At 53.2% G+C, this 15,556-nt stretch overlaps 1 protein-coding gene across 1 annotated transcript in view; it reads right to left on the minus strand.

Annotated features, from left to right (window-relative positions):
- Nucleotides 1-1,693: 1,693 nt before the first annotated feature.
- Nucleotides 1,694-15,556, minus strand: part of ARHGEF17 (Rho guanine nucleotide exchange factor 17) — a 235,461-nt gene continuing 221,598 nt past the window's right edge. The window contains exons 16-23 of the mRNA XM_077808016.1: nucleotides 14,621-14,890; nucleotides 12,902-13,148; nucleotides 11,003-11,089; nucleotides 10,073-10,140; nucleotides 8,216-8,364; nucleotides 6,563-6,737; nucleotides 4,890-5,156; nucleotides 1,694-1,884 (exon numbers count right to left, since the gene is read on the minus strand). Of these exons, the coding sequence (XP_077664142.1) occupies nucleotides 1,694-1,884; nucleotides 4,890-5,156; nucleotides 6,563-6,737; nucleotides 8,216-8,364; nucleotides 10,073-10,140; nucleotides 11,003-11,089; nucleotides 12,902-13,148; nucleotides 14,621-14,890 (1,454 nt within the window). The remainder of the gene's footprint in view (nucleotides 1,885-4,889; nucleotides 5,157-6,562; nucleotides 6,738-8,215; nucleotides 8,365-10,072; nucleotides 10,141-11,002; nucleotides 11,090-12,901; nucleotides 13,149-14,620; nucleotides 14,891-15,556) is intronic.

Here is a 15,556-nt window from a genome sequence, read left to right on the forward strand (position 1 = left end):
AGTCTCATGAAATAACATGACTCCAGAGACTGGAGCTTTAACGTAAGCACTAAATATCACGAGATCTGTAAGAGCTGGCAACACTGGCGACTTAGCAGCACAAACCCCATTGAGAGTCCACGGCACATGAATTCTTGTCATGTCAGGTGCTTTTGAAATTCCCAGTGCTGCCCTCTGAAAAACCAGTCCTTAAGGTGTCTCCTGTTGGGCATCCAATCCTCACTACTCACCTTGAGGCCCCATCTTGGCCACGTGAACCCCCACAGGCAGTTCTGGGGGGGGGAGCCTGCCTGTAAAACACCTTCGTTTGTGGACATTTTTGGTGCAAGCTGGCTGACAGTGGATTCATACTCTCTCGCTAGGTGAGTAAACCCCCATAATTCTCTTTGCTCCCCATCCCCACACAGGATTCGGGATCTGGAAGCTAAATACATAAATTAAGTGCTGGGGACAAAAAGGTAAGTAGTTAAAAAACAACCATAAATACTGTACAATGCAAGAGACAGTTGCAGTCGGACAATGCCCCTCCTAGTTCTGCCCCGGCTGTAGGCCACAATAACCAACTGGCTTTGCTCTTAAAGCCAAAGGAGCGTGAAGCTGCCTTGGTCCTAACAGTGCCCCCTTGTGGCGCTGCCCGCTATCAGGGATCCAGCTAAGTATTGCACATTTTTCATGCAGCGGCTCCCCTCTTTGCTGGCTGAATGGAGATCAGCTCTCCGCCCCCTCTGCAATCGGAGCTGTTGACTGTCAGCCAAGACGCTCCCACCTCTCCTCTCCCCTCCAGACACTCAGGTAACCCTCTGGGATCAGCGCTCGTGGATGAATGGACCCTGTTGCCATTGTAGGACATTTGCTATGTGCAGCTCCTCATTGGTTGGGACTGACTGCAGGCTGGGGCGTCGGCACCCTGCATACAACTCCCTGGGCCCGAAGCTGCCACTGCTTCCATGCAAGCTCCTTGACAAATGTCCGCCCCACAGAAAATAAATAAGGATATTGTATACGTATCCAAAACAACCACCACCCCCACAAGCGTTCTTTGGGTGACCGCGATGAGTGAGCGGGTTAGCTAGAGACCTAGAGATGCTGGAGCAGCTGCGGCCAACGGGGATGCTGGAGCGACTTCCTCTGACAGGAGGAGCGGGGAGCCCTGTGTGCGGGGGCCCTCGTGAAGGTGGCGGTGAAGTGAATGCGACGGTTTGCTGATTCTGGCTGGGTGGACAAGAGACAGAGAGAGAGAGAGCAGGCAGGCTACCGTCCAGGGGTGTGCTTGCTTAGACATGGACCTTCCGCTTCCAAGAGCCTGGATGCAGAACCCCAGGCAGGTCAAAGCACAACACACAAAAGAAAGGCCCCCTGCCGACTGCACGAACAATGGATTCTCTCCTCTGCTAAGCCCTCCTCTTTCGCCTGGATGCTTCCAAGCATGCCACATAAATCTGTCCATCCAGGTGCCCCTGTCCCCACACCCACACCCACCGCTGGAGTAAGCGCAGGCTGCCCCATAGGATCTGTTTGCTGCGCGTGTTCCTCTCACCACGCTGCAGACGCTGTGTTTGGGAGGAGCTTGTCCCCAGGCACACACAAATCATCCGGGATGGGAGACGAGATGGGCTCGGGGGCGGTTAGTGACAAGAGGAGGCAGGGGTGGGGCTGGTGCTCTCCCCCCAGTGGGGCCCCGTGCTGCTGCAGATCAGACCCTCCACAGGAGGAGATGGTTTGTGCTGTCATCTCGCCCCACTGTCTCGCTGCTGTTGGTGAGTCTGAAATCCTCATAGCCATCCCCCCCGCTGATCACCAGCATCTTAGACTTGGAGAGGACCATGTTGGAGGACCTGTATCTTGCCAAATCTCTCTTTTCTGCGTCGCTCAGCTTCTCGGTACCTGGGAAACGGAACAAGCCCAGAGAGATCACAGCGCGTGCGCGGAAAGAACGGCTGTCTGACAGAATGTGGCGAAGGGGTTCTCAAACCCAGCAGTCTATGTCCCTCCACAGCCATGAGCCGTAACGACCCAGGGAGCCTTGTCACGCCCCACTCTCCTCCCAAGCACCAAAGGCCAGGAGTTTTAAGGGTTGAGTGATTCTGCAGGCTCATCCTGAGGACCTGATTTTCAGAAAGTGCGGAGAACCCAAGCTGCTAAAAATCAGAACCCACATGTGGTTTCACACCAGGCATCCCAAAGCCCACACCCCCTTCCTCAACTGCTTTGGAAAGCCTTGGTCAAAAGAAATGGGCTTCTCACCCTGGAAGGCCCCAGCTCACCTCTTCCAAGAGCAGCTTGAATTCTGCTCTGTGCTAGCCTCACCTCCAGGGAGACTGAGGGAAGGGGCAGCTTATTCATAGATTCCCAGGCCAGAAGAGACCATTGTGACCATCTAGTCTGACCTCCTGCATAACACAGGCCGGAGAACTTCCCCCCCGCAAATTCCTACAGCAGATCTGTTAGAAAAACATCCAGTCTTGATTTAAACATTGCCAGGGATGGAGCATCCACCACGACCCTTGATAAGCTGCTCCAGTCAGAATTTGTCTCCTTTCAACTTCCAGACACTGGATTGTGTTAGACCTTTTCTCTGCTAGGCTGGAGAACTCACTAGTAAATAGCTGTTCCCCATGTAGGTACTTATAGACTGTGATCAAGTCCCTCACTTTGTCAAGCTACACAGACTGAGCTCTATGGCAGCTGGGTGTGTACTCCAGGGGGCAAAAGGTGTTCCACCCCCCAATCATTTTTATTGCCCTTCTCTGTCCCTTTTCCAGTTCTAATATATCTTTTTTTGAGATGGGGTAACCAGAACTGCAGGCAGTTTTCAAGTTGTGAGGGTACCATGGATTTATATAGAGGCAATACGATATTTTCTGTCTTATTATCTATCTTTTTCCGAATGGTTCCCAACATTCTGCGCACTTTTTTTGACGGCCGCTGCACATTGAGTGGATGTTTTCAGCAAACTCTCCACAATGGCTCCAAGATCTCTTTCCTGAGTGGTAACAGCTAATGTAAACCCCCACATTTTGTATGTATAGTTGGGATTATGTTTTCCAATGTGCATTACTTTGCATTAGTAATTTTGTATCCTCAAACCTTTGGTGAGGCACCTTGTTAATGGCTTTCTGAAAGTCCAGGTACACTATACCCACTGAATCATGCTTCTCCACACATTTGTTGACCCCCCTCAAAGGATTCTAATAGATTGGTGAGGCATGATTTTCCTTTACAAAAGCCATGTTGATGCTTCCCCAACAAATTGTGTTCACCTATGTGTCTGATAATTCTGTTCTTTACTTTAGTTTTAAGCAGTTTGCCTGGTACTGAAGTTAGGCTTACCAGCCTGTAATTGCCAGGATCGCGTCTGGAGCCTTTTTAAAAAATCAGTGTTATATTAGCTATCCTCCAGTCATCTGGTACAGAGGCTGATTTAAGTGACAGGTAACATAAGACACTTAGTAGTTTTGAAATTTCACATTTGAATTCCTTCAGAACTCTTGGGTGAATACCATCTGGTCCTGGTGATTTATTACCATTTAGTTTATGGCTTTGTTCCAAAACCCCTCTACTAACACCTCTGTCTGGGACAGTTCCTCAGATCTGTCACCTAAACAGAATGGCTCAGGTGTGGGAATCTCCCTCACATCCTCTGCAGTGAAGACTGATGCAAAGAATTCATACAGTTTCTCTGCAACAGCCTTGTCTTCCAGTGGCCCATTGACTATTTGGCAGGCTTCCCGCTTCTGATGTACTTAATTTTTAAAAAAAAAAATTTTTTTCCTGTTAGTTTTTGTGTCTTTTGCTAGCTGCTCTTCAAATTCTTTTTTGGCCTGCATATTTATATGTTTACACTTGACTTGCTAGAGTTTATGCTCCTTTCTATTTTCTTCAGGAGGACTTGACTTCCAATTTTTAAAGGATGCCTTTTTGCCTCTAATCGCCTCTTTTACTCTATTGTTTAGCCACGGTGACTTTTTTTTTATTCTTTTACGATGTTTTTTTCATTTGGGGTATATATTTAATTTGAGCCTCTGTTATGGTGTTTTTAAAAAGTTTCCATGCAGCTTGCAGGCATTTCACTCTTGTGACTGTTCCTTTGAATTTCTGTTTAACTAGCTCCTCATTTTTGTGTATTTCCTCTTTTAGAAGTTAAATGCTACAGTGGTGGGCTTCTTTGGTATTCTCCTCCCCCCCTACCCCTCCAAACAGAGATGTTAAACCGAGGCTGGGTGTCTGCAGTAGCATTCCACGCCATAAGGGGGCGCACTCAGCACCTGCACCCTGCTGCACCCAGACTAGTCTCCCAGGAGTAGTGATGAAGCTGCATCTCTTGGAGGATTGAAAACCAGGCTGGACAAAGAACCGGGGAATGAGAGCGGAGCAGTAGCTCTGCTATAGTGAGGGTTGAGACTCACTTACTGTTTAACAGACGATTTTCCTAAATGCTCTAAAACCCACATGTCAACTCAGATTGTCTTGAAAATCGCCGTGCCTTATGCATGTCCGGGGTAGGGTTAGTGGTCCAAATTTGGACTCACATGAGCAAGGTGTTCATGAGATACAGACCCACTAAAAATTGCATGGGACATTTTAGTGGTTCCTAGAACGTTATTTGTGCCCACATCTGGTATTAGAGGGGAACAATCCTGCTTGGGCCCCACGGGGGATGGACTAAGTGGGATTTGATATCCTGGATATCTGCCCCCCTCCCCAACTTCTTACCCCTCCAGAAGGCCCATCCAAAGAGTAAGACACAACTGAAGGTGGGAAAATGGGCCCTGTGATTCCATGGGTGTGTGGGTGTGGGGGTGTGTGTGTGTGTGTGTGGGGAGCTGTTGCGTGGAAATTTCAGCCCCTGCTGATCTCTGGGTTCTGAGTGCGGGTACAAACCCTCCTGCTGGACCCACCTGGATCTCTCGGCAGCGGAAAGATGATATCAAAGTTGTCGGGCAGTTCGATGGAGGTGAGGAAGCGCACGTGGCCAGTGTGCCCCTGGGACAAACCCACCGGCATCAGGGGCATCTTCAAGGAGGTGGTGTTGGCCGTTATGGACAGCGTCAGCACCACCCCAGCGCTGGTACCAATCCAGAGCAAGTCCTTGCAAACCAGGAGTGCTGTGATCCGCAAACAGGCAGCCTTGTGCTGGCGGATAATGGCATCCGAACCTGCCAGCGGGACAAAGAGAAGGACCAGGGGTTAAAACACAGGTGAGCTGAAGTTCTAAAAGGTCCCTTGCACATGTGACCAAAGGAGGTTATTGGTCAAGCTCTCTGCAGCATCCACCTCCCTTGGGCAATGCACCTTTCTGCAGGGCACCAAGCAGGGATCATCTGGGCCAGGTGGACATATCCCACATGATCTCTGTCACATGATGGCATGGGATGGGCAGTGCCAGACCTTGGGACTTCCTAGCTTCTTGAGTCAGGCGTTTGGGGCAGGGGTGATGGATTCTTCCTAAAAGTGGTGGGGCCACGAGGCCCGATCCCCTCCATGGCCCTGCTCCTGCCCCTCTTCTTCCCCCTGAGGCCCTGCCCTCGGGCCAAGCTGGAAGCCAGAGCCGGGCCAGGGAGCCCAGGTCCTTCCATCTGCCTGGGATGCGGAGGCCTGAGAGCAGCCCTTGTCTCTGCCCCCCGCAGGTACCACGCCCAATGTAGGTGGAGGGTCCGCGGCTCCCCACCACTGCCCATGTGGCTGTTACCCTGACCCAGCTCCAGCTTCCGGCCTGGCCTGGGGCCAGGCCTTGGGGGATGAAGAGCTGCAGCTGGGCCATGGTAAGAGCCGCCCGGGCAGCTGTGGGAGCTGCGGACCCTCTAACTGCCCTGGGCGGGGCGGGGGGCAGGCAGGGACATGGGGCGGGGGCTTCTCTCATGTCCCCCAACCCAGGCAGGTACAGCTCCCTGGGAGGCTCTTACTCGGGCTCGGCTCCAGCTTCCAGCCTGGCCGGGTGACAGGGCCTTGGGGGGAAGAGGAGGGGCAGGGGGCCAGGCCTGTGGCGAAAAGTGGGAGGGCCATGGTCCCTTGGCCCCCCTGTTCTGGCAGCCCTGGTTTGCGAGTGCAGTGATTACACATCGGCCTGTCCTCTCTGGGAAATCAACATGCGAGTTCTGCTATGGTCCAAAGGGAAGAGAAACAGGATGGTCCTGTGGCCTTTGCTCCCCATGGCTTGCCCCTCAGAACAGCCTGCTGTCTCTGCGTGAGACAGGCCTGGCCGGGACCGGGACAGCACGCACTGTCACCTGGGGGAAGAGGCATGGCTGCTGGCTGAGGCAGCTGGCCCAGTGACTGCCCTTGCTAAGCCTGACTCTAGCCAGGGGGAGCAAATGACAGCTCCCTGGATGGCCTGAGGAGGGATGACTGATCAGATCCCAAACGCATCCTGCTGGCATCTGCAGACCCCAAAGTGAGCCTTATTCGGATGCCTCCCCTCGGTCTGCCTCATGGCTGCTACTGAACTCTCTGAGCCCCACAACCTGGTCTCTATGGCCCCGACACAGCAGCTGCGCAGAGGCAGGTCTCCCTGGGTTTCATAGCTCAGTGCCGCAGACAAACCGTTCGAAGGCAATGCCGGTACCTGCTAACATTTTGTGGACCAGGGGCGTGATATCGACTTCAGCCAGCTGCTCGTAGCTTGTGGCGTGGTACAGCCTCACCTGGGCACTGCTCTGGAGCGCGATCCAAATACCTGGGCTGCAGCTCACCATGCAGGTCACGCTGCGGTTGCTGTCCTGCCCGATATGGAACGTGTGCTGCGGATGGAGAGGAGAAGTGCGTCCATCGTACTGCTGCCAATGGATGGGACCCTCTGCACTGGCAGCAGAGCCAACGGGCCACTCTGGTTCTGTGCCTTGCAGCCCTGTGCTTTAGGGATCTAGACCTGCCGGTGAGGAAGTGACTTTTCCTCCTCGTGGAAAGTTCCCCTGGCAGTTCTCCCTTATTATTATTTGCACTGCGGTAGCACCTAGGCGGCCCAACTGAGATCAAGGCCCAAGTGGGCGAGGTGCTGTACAGACATATAGCAAGGAGCTTTCACTCTGCAATCTAAACAGACAAGGCCCAAGGGGAAACCGAGGCACAGGGAGAGGGAGTGATTTGTAGCGGAGCTGGGATTAACACTCAGGTCTCCTGACGCCCAGGCCAGTCTTCCAGCCAGTCTCCCATGCTGCCTTTCATGTCTATCAGTAAGACGCCTGAGCCAATCCATCAGCACAACACCCCCTGAGCCAAGCTAGGTATAAGAGGGCTGTTGTCCAGGATGCATGAAGAGGAATATACGAATACACTGCATTTCTGTAGCCTTTTCCGTACAAGATGGCAGGCGCTTCACAGACCCCTCAGGGAGGGAGGTAAGCAGCTTTATCCCAGCGTTGTCCCAGCTGCGGGGTGAGAGGGTCAGGACAGCACTGTGAAAATCAGACTCCGGTTTTGAGTGCCATCATTTTGGGTGCTTGCCCGGAGGCACTCTGGGGATGGTTTTCAGAGGTGCCGAGCGCCCTCTTGTGGAAGCCAATAGCTGTTGGCCCCTCGGATATTTGGGCTCTAGATGTCTCACAGCGGGCACCCAAAAGCAGAGGAAATTCAAAAACCTGGTGTTTTGTGACATGATCCAGAGACGGTGCCAAGAACAGAACCCAGCTCCCCAGCCACCTACTATAACCACAAGGCCACCCTTCCTCGCCTGCTTCTCCCACCTCTAATCTCCTCTATACAGCACCCACCTCGGTGGCGGCCGGTAGGGGGCTGCTGCCCTTGTGCATTCCCACAGCATCTCCCCCATGGTCACCTATACATGGAGCTCTGCTGCTCACAGGGTGACCCTCATCCCACACAAGCTCCCAGTGGGATTGGTCACTGCTAGGTGTACTCTCAGAGGGGCCCAAAGACAATGGGGCTTGGCCATGGACTGTCCCAGGGCAGAATACGGCCTTTTGGAAACTGATGTAGGAAATAACCGAGGGGAGACCCTCGTGGCTAAACACATCTCACTGCGAGGGGCTGGATTATTTACCTCAGGAGAGAGATGACTCTCCTGATCAGAGATCCCGGCTCTGGGCTGTGCATGTCCTGCACTAAAGGGCTGATCCAAAGCTCATGGAAATCAACAGGAGTCTTTCCATAGACTCCATTAGGCCTCAGACTGGGCCCCAGAGTTCATGACCAGCCTCCTGAGCCCCCCGCCCCCATGTTGGCTTGAGCCCTCCTGGGGGCTGGGAAAGCGAGCGGGTACCTCCTGCAGCAGTGTGGCCGTGTTGAGGATGACGACTCGGTTCTGACACCCGCACCACAGCTTGCCAGCCACCGAGACCATCTTAGTGACAGGGCTGCCCGGGGAGCCAAGGGACAGGGACTTGGAGTTCTGGGGGTCCCAGAAATGTCCTGTACAGAGAAAGGAGAAATCAACAGTTGCGTTCTCCTTAGCTGCCCCCATGGGTCCTCACAGCACAGCAGCCATGTGGGCCGGTGGACACACATCCTGTAAAATGAGGCACAATGTGTGGGTGGTGCTTTGAATGTCCTCTAGCTGTCGACTGCCCAGCAGCGACACTTACATGGCTCCCATCACCACAGCATCCAAGCTCCTCACGGCACCCCTGGGAGGCAGGGCCATGTACAGGTGGGAAACTGAGGCATGGAGAGGTTAGGTGATTTGCCTAATGCCCCACAAAAGCCTGTGGCAGAGCAGGGACTTGAGTCCAGGTCTTCCAAGGTCCAGGTTAGTGCACTACCTGCTGGGCTAGAGCATGTGCAATGTTCTGGGCCATGCAAACCGCCACCAGCGGGCAGAGTCGGGGTTAAGGATGGTGATGACAGTAACAGTGCACACCTCTGTTGTGGCTTCCAGGGGAAGAGCTCAGATCCCTGATGCTGCTTCGGAGCCACCCTGGGAGGCAGGTCTGTGCTATTTAGCCCATTGCATGGGGGAACGGAGGCAGAGAGAAGTTAAGTGACTTGCCCCAGGTCACACAGGAAACCTGTGGCAGAGCTAAGGAGAGGCCCGTCAGACTGAGACTACCCGGGCTAACAGACGCAGCCACTCTGCAGCCAAGTCAGCTGGCCAGGCACTTCTAGTGCCCACCTTGTTCAGAACTCCCACCTCCCCCTGGCTGCATCTCAGACTTCCAGCGACTCCTCACTACAGTGCAAGAGACTCGCCCCTTTGGCGCAAGGAGCTGGGACCAGGAGCCTATGGCCATAAACCTGCTCTGCAACCTCAAGGATGTTTCCTTCTCCTCCCACCATCCCCAGGCGTTCCTCTGAGATGTGGATTCTACAGGCCATGAATCCCGTCCCCAGTTACAGCAGCGTCATTCCGGAGCGACTCCCCCACGGGCAGCCCGGTCACTCCCGATTCGCGCCACATTGCTGGGAGCAGAATCTGACCCTTGGTGTCCGAACCGTGTTAGCTCTGTCCCCAGCTCTACAATGGGGGTCTTGATTACGTGAGGGCAGAGTTTGGCCAGGAATCTTCAATTCCATGTGCCCTGAGCGCTGTGAAAATATACCAGCGCTTCTGTCACTGCCAGGGCCACGCTACATGGAGAAGTGATCACACCAGGCTGGGTTCTCCTCTTCCTTACGCCAGTCCAACTGCACGAGCTTCAGTGGAGTTACTCCTGATTTACACCAGGGTAAGAAAGAGGAGAATGGGGCCCAGAGCAGTTAGTAAAAGGGTAGCCTGGCATTTTAAAAATAGAAGGCCAACGTTTTCAAAAGTGCCTGTAACTCTGGGTGCCCAGCGAGTGCCCATTACCTTTGGGTGCCCCAAATTAGCGGACGCTTCTGAAAACGTTGGCCCCAAATTGATGAGCTAATCTAAAGCCACAGAGGACATGATGGCAGCCATTGGAGAGGGGGATGGGGAATCAGGACTCCTGGGTTTTTGCACCGCTTTGCCACCGCCTCACTGTGTGCCCTCAGCTAAGTAACCTCTCTTGTTCCGCTACCCATCAGCACAGTAGTGCTCTTAACGCTAACCCATCTCTCCGGGGAGTTGGGAGGCTCAGCCAGCTGCTTGGGAAGCGCTGTGGGCCGGCGGCATGCAAGGCCCTACGTCAGCACGCAGCACTGTTGGCATCAGACTCACCTGCCTCTCTCTGGTAGATGATGAGTTCTCCGTTCGCCAGGGACACAAAGACCTGGTTATCCAGGTACCTGCCGAGAAGAGAAGCCCACGCAGTTAGCCTGGGACGGACGTCACCATGACAGTGCAGCGGCAGCTTCCCTCCGAGGAGGCTGCTCCCAGTGAATCAAGTCTCTCCTGCAAAAGGCTGCTCCCTCGGTGCACTTTAGTCTCTCCTCCCCTCCCCAAAGTGCCCCATATCTTAAGTATCCTCAACCCAACCGCTAGTTTCTCCTTCTAACATAGCATCCTGTACAGCCCACCCCCCACCATATACAGCTCCAGCGCCCACCCTCCCCACACATCGGCTTCAATTGAGATCCAGGCCCCGCTGTACCAGGGACTGCACAAGAAACAGTCCCTGCCCCAAAGGCGGTACAGTCTGAATACATAAGCCGACAAAGGAAGGCGTGCTAACCTTGCCGGACAGCTGGGGAAACCGAGGCACAGAGCGAGGCCGTGACTTGCCTGAGGTGCCACTGGCAGTCTGTGGCAGAACCAGGCACTGAACCCAGGTCCTCTCAAGTGCCTTTACCCTGAGGCCATCTATGCTCTGTATTAGTTACTATTGAGATCATGGTGACCCCTAGACATATCAATTAGACACCCGTGGCTGGCCCATGCCAGCTGATTCAGGCGAAGGGGCTGTTGAGTTGCGGGGCAGAGGTTCAGGCTCGGCCTGGAGCCTGGCCCCTAGGGCCCTGCAAGGTGGCAGGGTCCCAGAGCTTGGCCTGCAGCCCAAGTGTGAAAGGCTACGCTGCAGTTAAACAGCCCCTTAGCCCAAGTCAGCTGGCCCAGGCCGGCCGCAGGTGTCTAACTGCTGTGTAGATGTACCCCCTGAGGCCTAGGCAGGGCCCTGGCAGGAGCTGATGCCTCGTGCCGTGTACCACTCACAAGATGCACATGACGGCGGCCGAGTGCTGCATCTTCATGCTGTTCTTCCGGTTGCGGATGTTGTCTGAGGACTGGTACACATGGATGCTAGGAAACAAAGGGAGTCAGCTGAGAGCCCTCTGCTGTGGCTGATGGAACTGGCTCCCTGACCCGGCACAGGGAAACGGGAGGCAGCTCCGGTCACATCAAATCCCAACGCTTTGTTGGAAACGCACTCTGTAGGTCTGCTTAGCCTCAGTTTCCCCTTCCTTCTCCACTGGCACCAGCGCCAGGGCAGCAAAGCTCACTCGCGGGGCAGCTGGGAAAGGCCTCATTCGCAAGCCTCCCTAGCACTGGCTCCCAGCTCTCTGGAGCATGCAGCACTGGGTGACACTGGAACGCACTGGCAGGTGTGTGTGTGAGTTCCACCCTTTATAAGGCTTGCTTAAGGGGTTAGAACATAAGAATGGCCAGACTGGGTCGGACCAATGGCCCATCTAGCCCAGTATCCTGTCTTCCGACAGTGGCCAATGCCAGGTGCTAGAGAGGGAATGAACAGAACATGGCAATTATCGAGTGATCCATCCCCTGTTGTCCAGTCCCACCATCACACAGCCAAAGGCTATGGACACCCAGAGCATGGGGTTCCGCCCCTGACCATCTTGGCTAATAGCCATTGATGGACCGATCCTCCATGAACTTATCTAGTTCTTTTTTGAATCCAGTTATAGTTTTGGCCTTCATAACATCCCCTTGCAATGAGTTCCACAGGTTGACTGTGTGGTGCGCATGCGTTGTACTTAGGTCGCCCTCGAGTGGCCTCCACATCAAGGACCCACACGGCATTTCTCTTCATTCACACGGCAGGGGCTGGAGCTTTTGGTGCTGAGGGGGCTGAGCCCCCATTCACCTGGTGTGAGTGGGCAGTGCAGTGTCTATGTACGTACGAGGGGCGTGTGCAGGCAGAAGTGTTTGTGTTTATGGGCCAGGACAATGAGCAAGGCAGCCTCGAGCTGGCTGGGGAAGACCTTCAGAAAACCAGCTCTTGTGCCATCTCAGCTCCTCAGGGCCTGCAAATGGCCCAGCAAAAGTGTCAGCTCAAACGCCTGGGCCACTGACACCAACACAAAAGTGTGAGCCGCCTCCCAGCCCTGGGGTGCAGGGTCGTGCCTCAGTGCAAGGGTTTTCAGACATTTCCATTCTCTTCTTCAGGCTTGTGTGGGCCTCGATTGTGTGCACAAAAGGTGCGTGTGTGTGTTGGGAGGGGAGGAAAGGGGAGGGGAGGAGGCTGTGCATGGAGGGATGGACACACAGTCACAGAGTTTAAGGCCAGAAGGAGCCACCCTACCAGATCCTGTGTGTGGGTATGGTGGGCATGTGGGCATGATGCCGTGCCTGTGTTTGTGTGTGGGGGCACTTACATTGTGCATGCCCATGTGTGCCGTATGTGGTGGTAGGTGGACATTTAACCAGGTGGATTTAAGAGGCCTGGCCCACCTGTTCAGCGCAGAATATGGCTCACCAGGATCTGATGAGATCCTCCCGGTGCCAACGGGTACAATGCCAAATAAACCAATGCAGCTGCAGCTGCTGACACCAGGCCGGTGTTTGGCTTGGCATCTCCACAAGCACTGAGTGGACATTCTTTTCTCCACCTCCCTCTGTTCTCAGGGTTTACCCCAGAGAGTACCTGAATCCCCTCCTTTGTCACGCCTTCCCCCCTGTTCCCAGCGTGCTAAGAGTCCCCCTGCCAATAACGCCCGTATCGGCAGCTTCACTCCAGCACAGCCATCCATTCCAGAGGCTACCAAAGGAAGTCGGCTCAGCAATGTTTGCATGCAGGCCGGCAGGATCAGGTGACATCCGCCAAGCCACCACCCACCCCTTTTCCAATACTCTGCCTGCTCCTAGCTGACCCACCAGCCATCCTCTGTGCCCAGCCACATTGAGCTCTGATACGCCTCAGGATCTATGCTCAGCAGGTCCTCCAAGCTGCCCCTCGTGAAGGACCCTCGGCTTGACCTCCTCATCGCCCGCCCATCCATGGGGCTCTCGCTATTCCTGTTCTGGCTGAAGGTGCTGGAGATGGGAAGGAAGCCTGGGTCCTGCTCCTCCTCTGAGCTGGTGGTTTCAGCTGCCACATCTTTGGAGCTGGGGATCTCTTCATCTGGACAAGGAAAGGTGACAGGAACACACAAACCAGGAGGTTTTAGGATCAGATTCTGATCAGTGTGATTCTGGATTAACTCGCTCATTCCCACTGAACCCAATCTAGTCGACTCTGGTTTAACCTAATCTATTTCAAAGAATTTCTCTTGCACCCATCACCACGGTGTCTAGGCACCAGATGGAGGTACTATGGACCTACACTAGTGCAGCTGAGGGCAGAGTTTGACCTGGGATGTTTCATACTGTAGCTGAATAGCACAGTGGTTAGTGCCCTCTGATGGGAGCCCAGGACAAGTTACATAACAAAAGGCACCGGGACTTTCAGCATTGTCTAGTATCTCACATTTCCATGGCACTTTTCATCCTGTAGGAGCAATCCCCAAACCTTCTGCAGAGGGTGACAGATTCTGTTCTCAAAGGCACCGACCCAAATTCAGAGTAAATCCATTTACTTAGTGGAGTTGCACTGGATTTATACTGGAAATCAGAATCCAAATCCTGGTCCTACTGCAGTCAGGACACCAAGATTAGCGATATATTAAATATACATGTAAAATATTTCCAATATCTGGATGAGAGACAAGGTGGGTGAGGTTAATACCTTTTATTGGACCAAATTATGTGGGTGGGAGGGACAAGCTTTCGAGCTCCAGAGAGCTCTTCCTCAGGACTGGAGAAGACACTCTGGTTCTGTATAGCTCGAAAGCGCCTTCCAGCATCAAAAGCTGGTTCAATAAAATACATGACCTCACCTACCCGGTCTCTCTCATATTCCGGGACCAACATGGCTACAAAAGCACTGCAGACATGGACATTTATTACATATTAAAAAACAACATACAAAGAACATTGTTCAGGTTGCAAAGTCAAGCACTTAGAAGTTAGGAAAATGCCATATACACAGTTTCCAGTGCAGCCTCATTCTGCCCCCTGTGCGTCAATCTTGTGCACTGAATGAGGCAGGGATCCTATGGGAAAAAGTAGTACTTGATTACCTAATTAAAGACTGTATCATAATGCATACACACAAAGTGGCTGAACAATTCTAGCATCTCTAAACTAGCGAGTGCTTGATTTTGCAACCTTAATAACGACCTCTTAACGTCATTTTCTTGTATGTCATTTCCTAGAGTTTGTTTTTAAAAGAAAAAAAGTGAAAACAAATTCGATTATTAGTGACTGCAACAAGATTTCCCTGAGAAACGCAAGCCAGCAAAGGGAATGGTGATTTGATGGTTTATAGCTCAGCCAAAGTTGAATGGATTTTCGTGGGACAAAGAAAAGGTACCCCTCTAGTCTGAGGGCTTTCTCTTGTCGAATATCAAAGGCCTGATGCAATTAATGACGGTGCGAGAGCTTCTCTAAGAAAAGGTCACAAGAATCCTTTTCATGGAAAGTGTTAGGGTCACTACCAGCTCCCCCATAATAGCAGGGCTCAGTCATTTAGTGGCCTAAGAATTGATGACTCACTTCCAAAGCTAGAGGAGATGGTGGAGTGGCTGGCCTGGCTCTGGAGTGTGCCTGATGGGCTTGGAGAGGACTCATCGTCTGTATCGTCGCTGTCAAAAGGCATCAGCTCCCTGTTGGCGCTGTCCATGGGCTCAGAGAGCTCTATCGAGGAGCCGGAGATGGAGATGTGTAGGCACTGCTGGGGCCCGGAGTCATCCAGCGCCGAAGGAGCCGGCTCGGAGGTTGGACTCACCAGGGACTCGGGATGCTCCCTGTTATTAGAGTGACAAACTGATGTAATCCTAATCCTAGCTCTGCTACTGACTTGACCTGTGCATTGGGAAAGCCACCGTGCCTCAGTTTGCCCATCTTTAAAATGGGGATAAGAAGGCTCACCTGCCTAAGAGGGGTTGCTGTAAGGATTAAATCCCAAACACTTCTATTATATGCCGCATGTTGCAGAAAATCTACACTGGAGCTTTAATAACAACTGATGTCTGCTATCTCCCTCTTCCCCTCTGCCTAGAAAGCCAGATGCCCTATTGCCTTGGGCCAGAGACAGCCAGGACTCACAAAATGTTTCAAATCATCACAAAAGATCAGAAGTGGCATGTCCGTAAAGCATGGTGCTGTAGGTTGAAGGGCAAGTACTTCCAGCACGTGGAACCCATCTTATGTACCTCTACACTAGCGGCCGACCCAGGCTGGCTGACTTGGGCTCACAGGGCTGCAGGGCTGTAAAGTTGCAGTGGAGATGTCCGGGCTTGGTCCGGAGCCCAGGCTCTGGGACCCCTGAACTATCTGAATGCCTCCCCGTCTCTGATGTGTTTATCTTGTGAGGTAGAGCAGTGTGAGTATCCCCATTGGACAGCTGGGGAACCAGGGTGTGTAGAGACTAAGGCCTGGGTTTTAACAGGCATCCAACTCCTATTAAAACAAGAAGTCTGGGGCAGAGAA

The sequence above is a fragment of the Eretmochelys imbricata genome, chromosome 1 (genome assembly GCF_965152235.1).
Source record: "Eretmochelys imbricata isolate rEreImb1 chromosome 1, rEreImb1.hap1, whole genome shotgun sequence".
In the NCBI taxonomy this organism is placed as follows: Eukaryota; Metazoa; Chordata; order Testudines; family Cheloniidae; genus Eretmochelys; species Eretmochelys imbricata.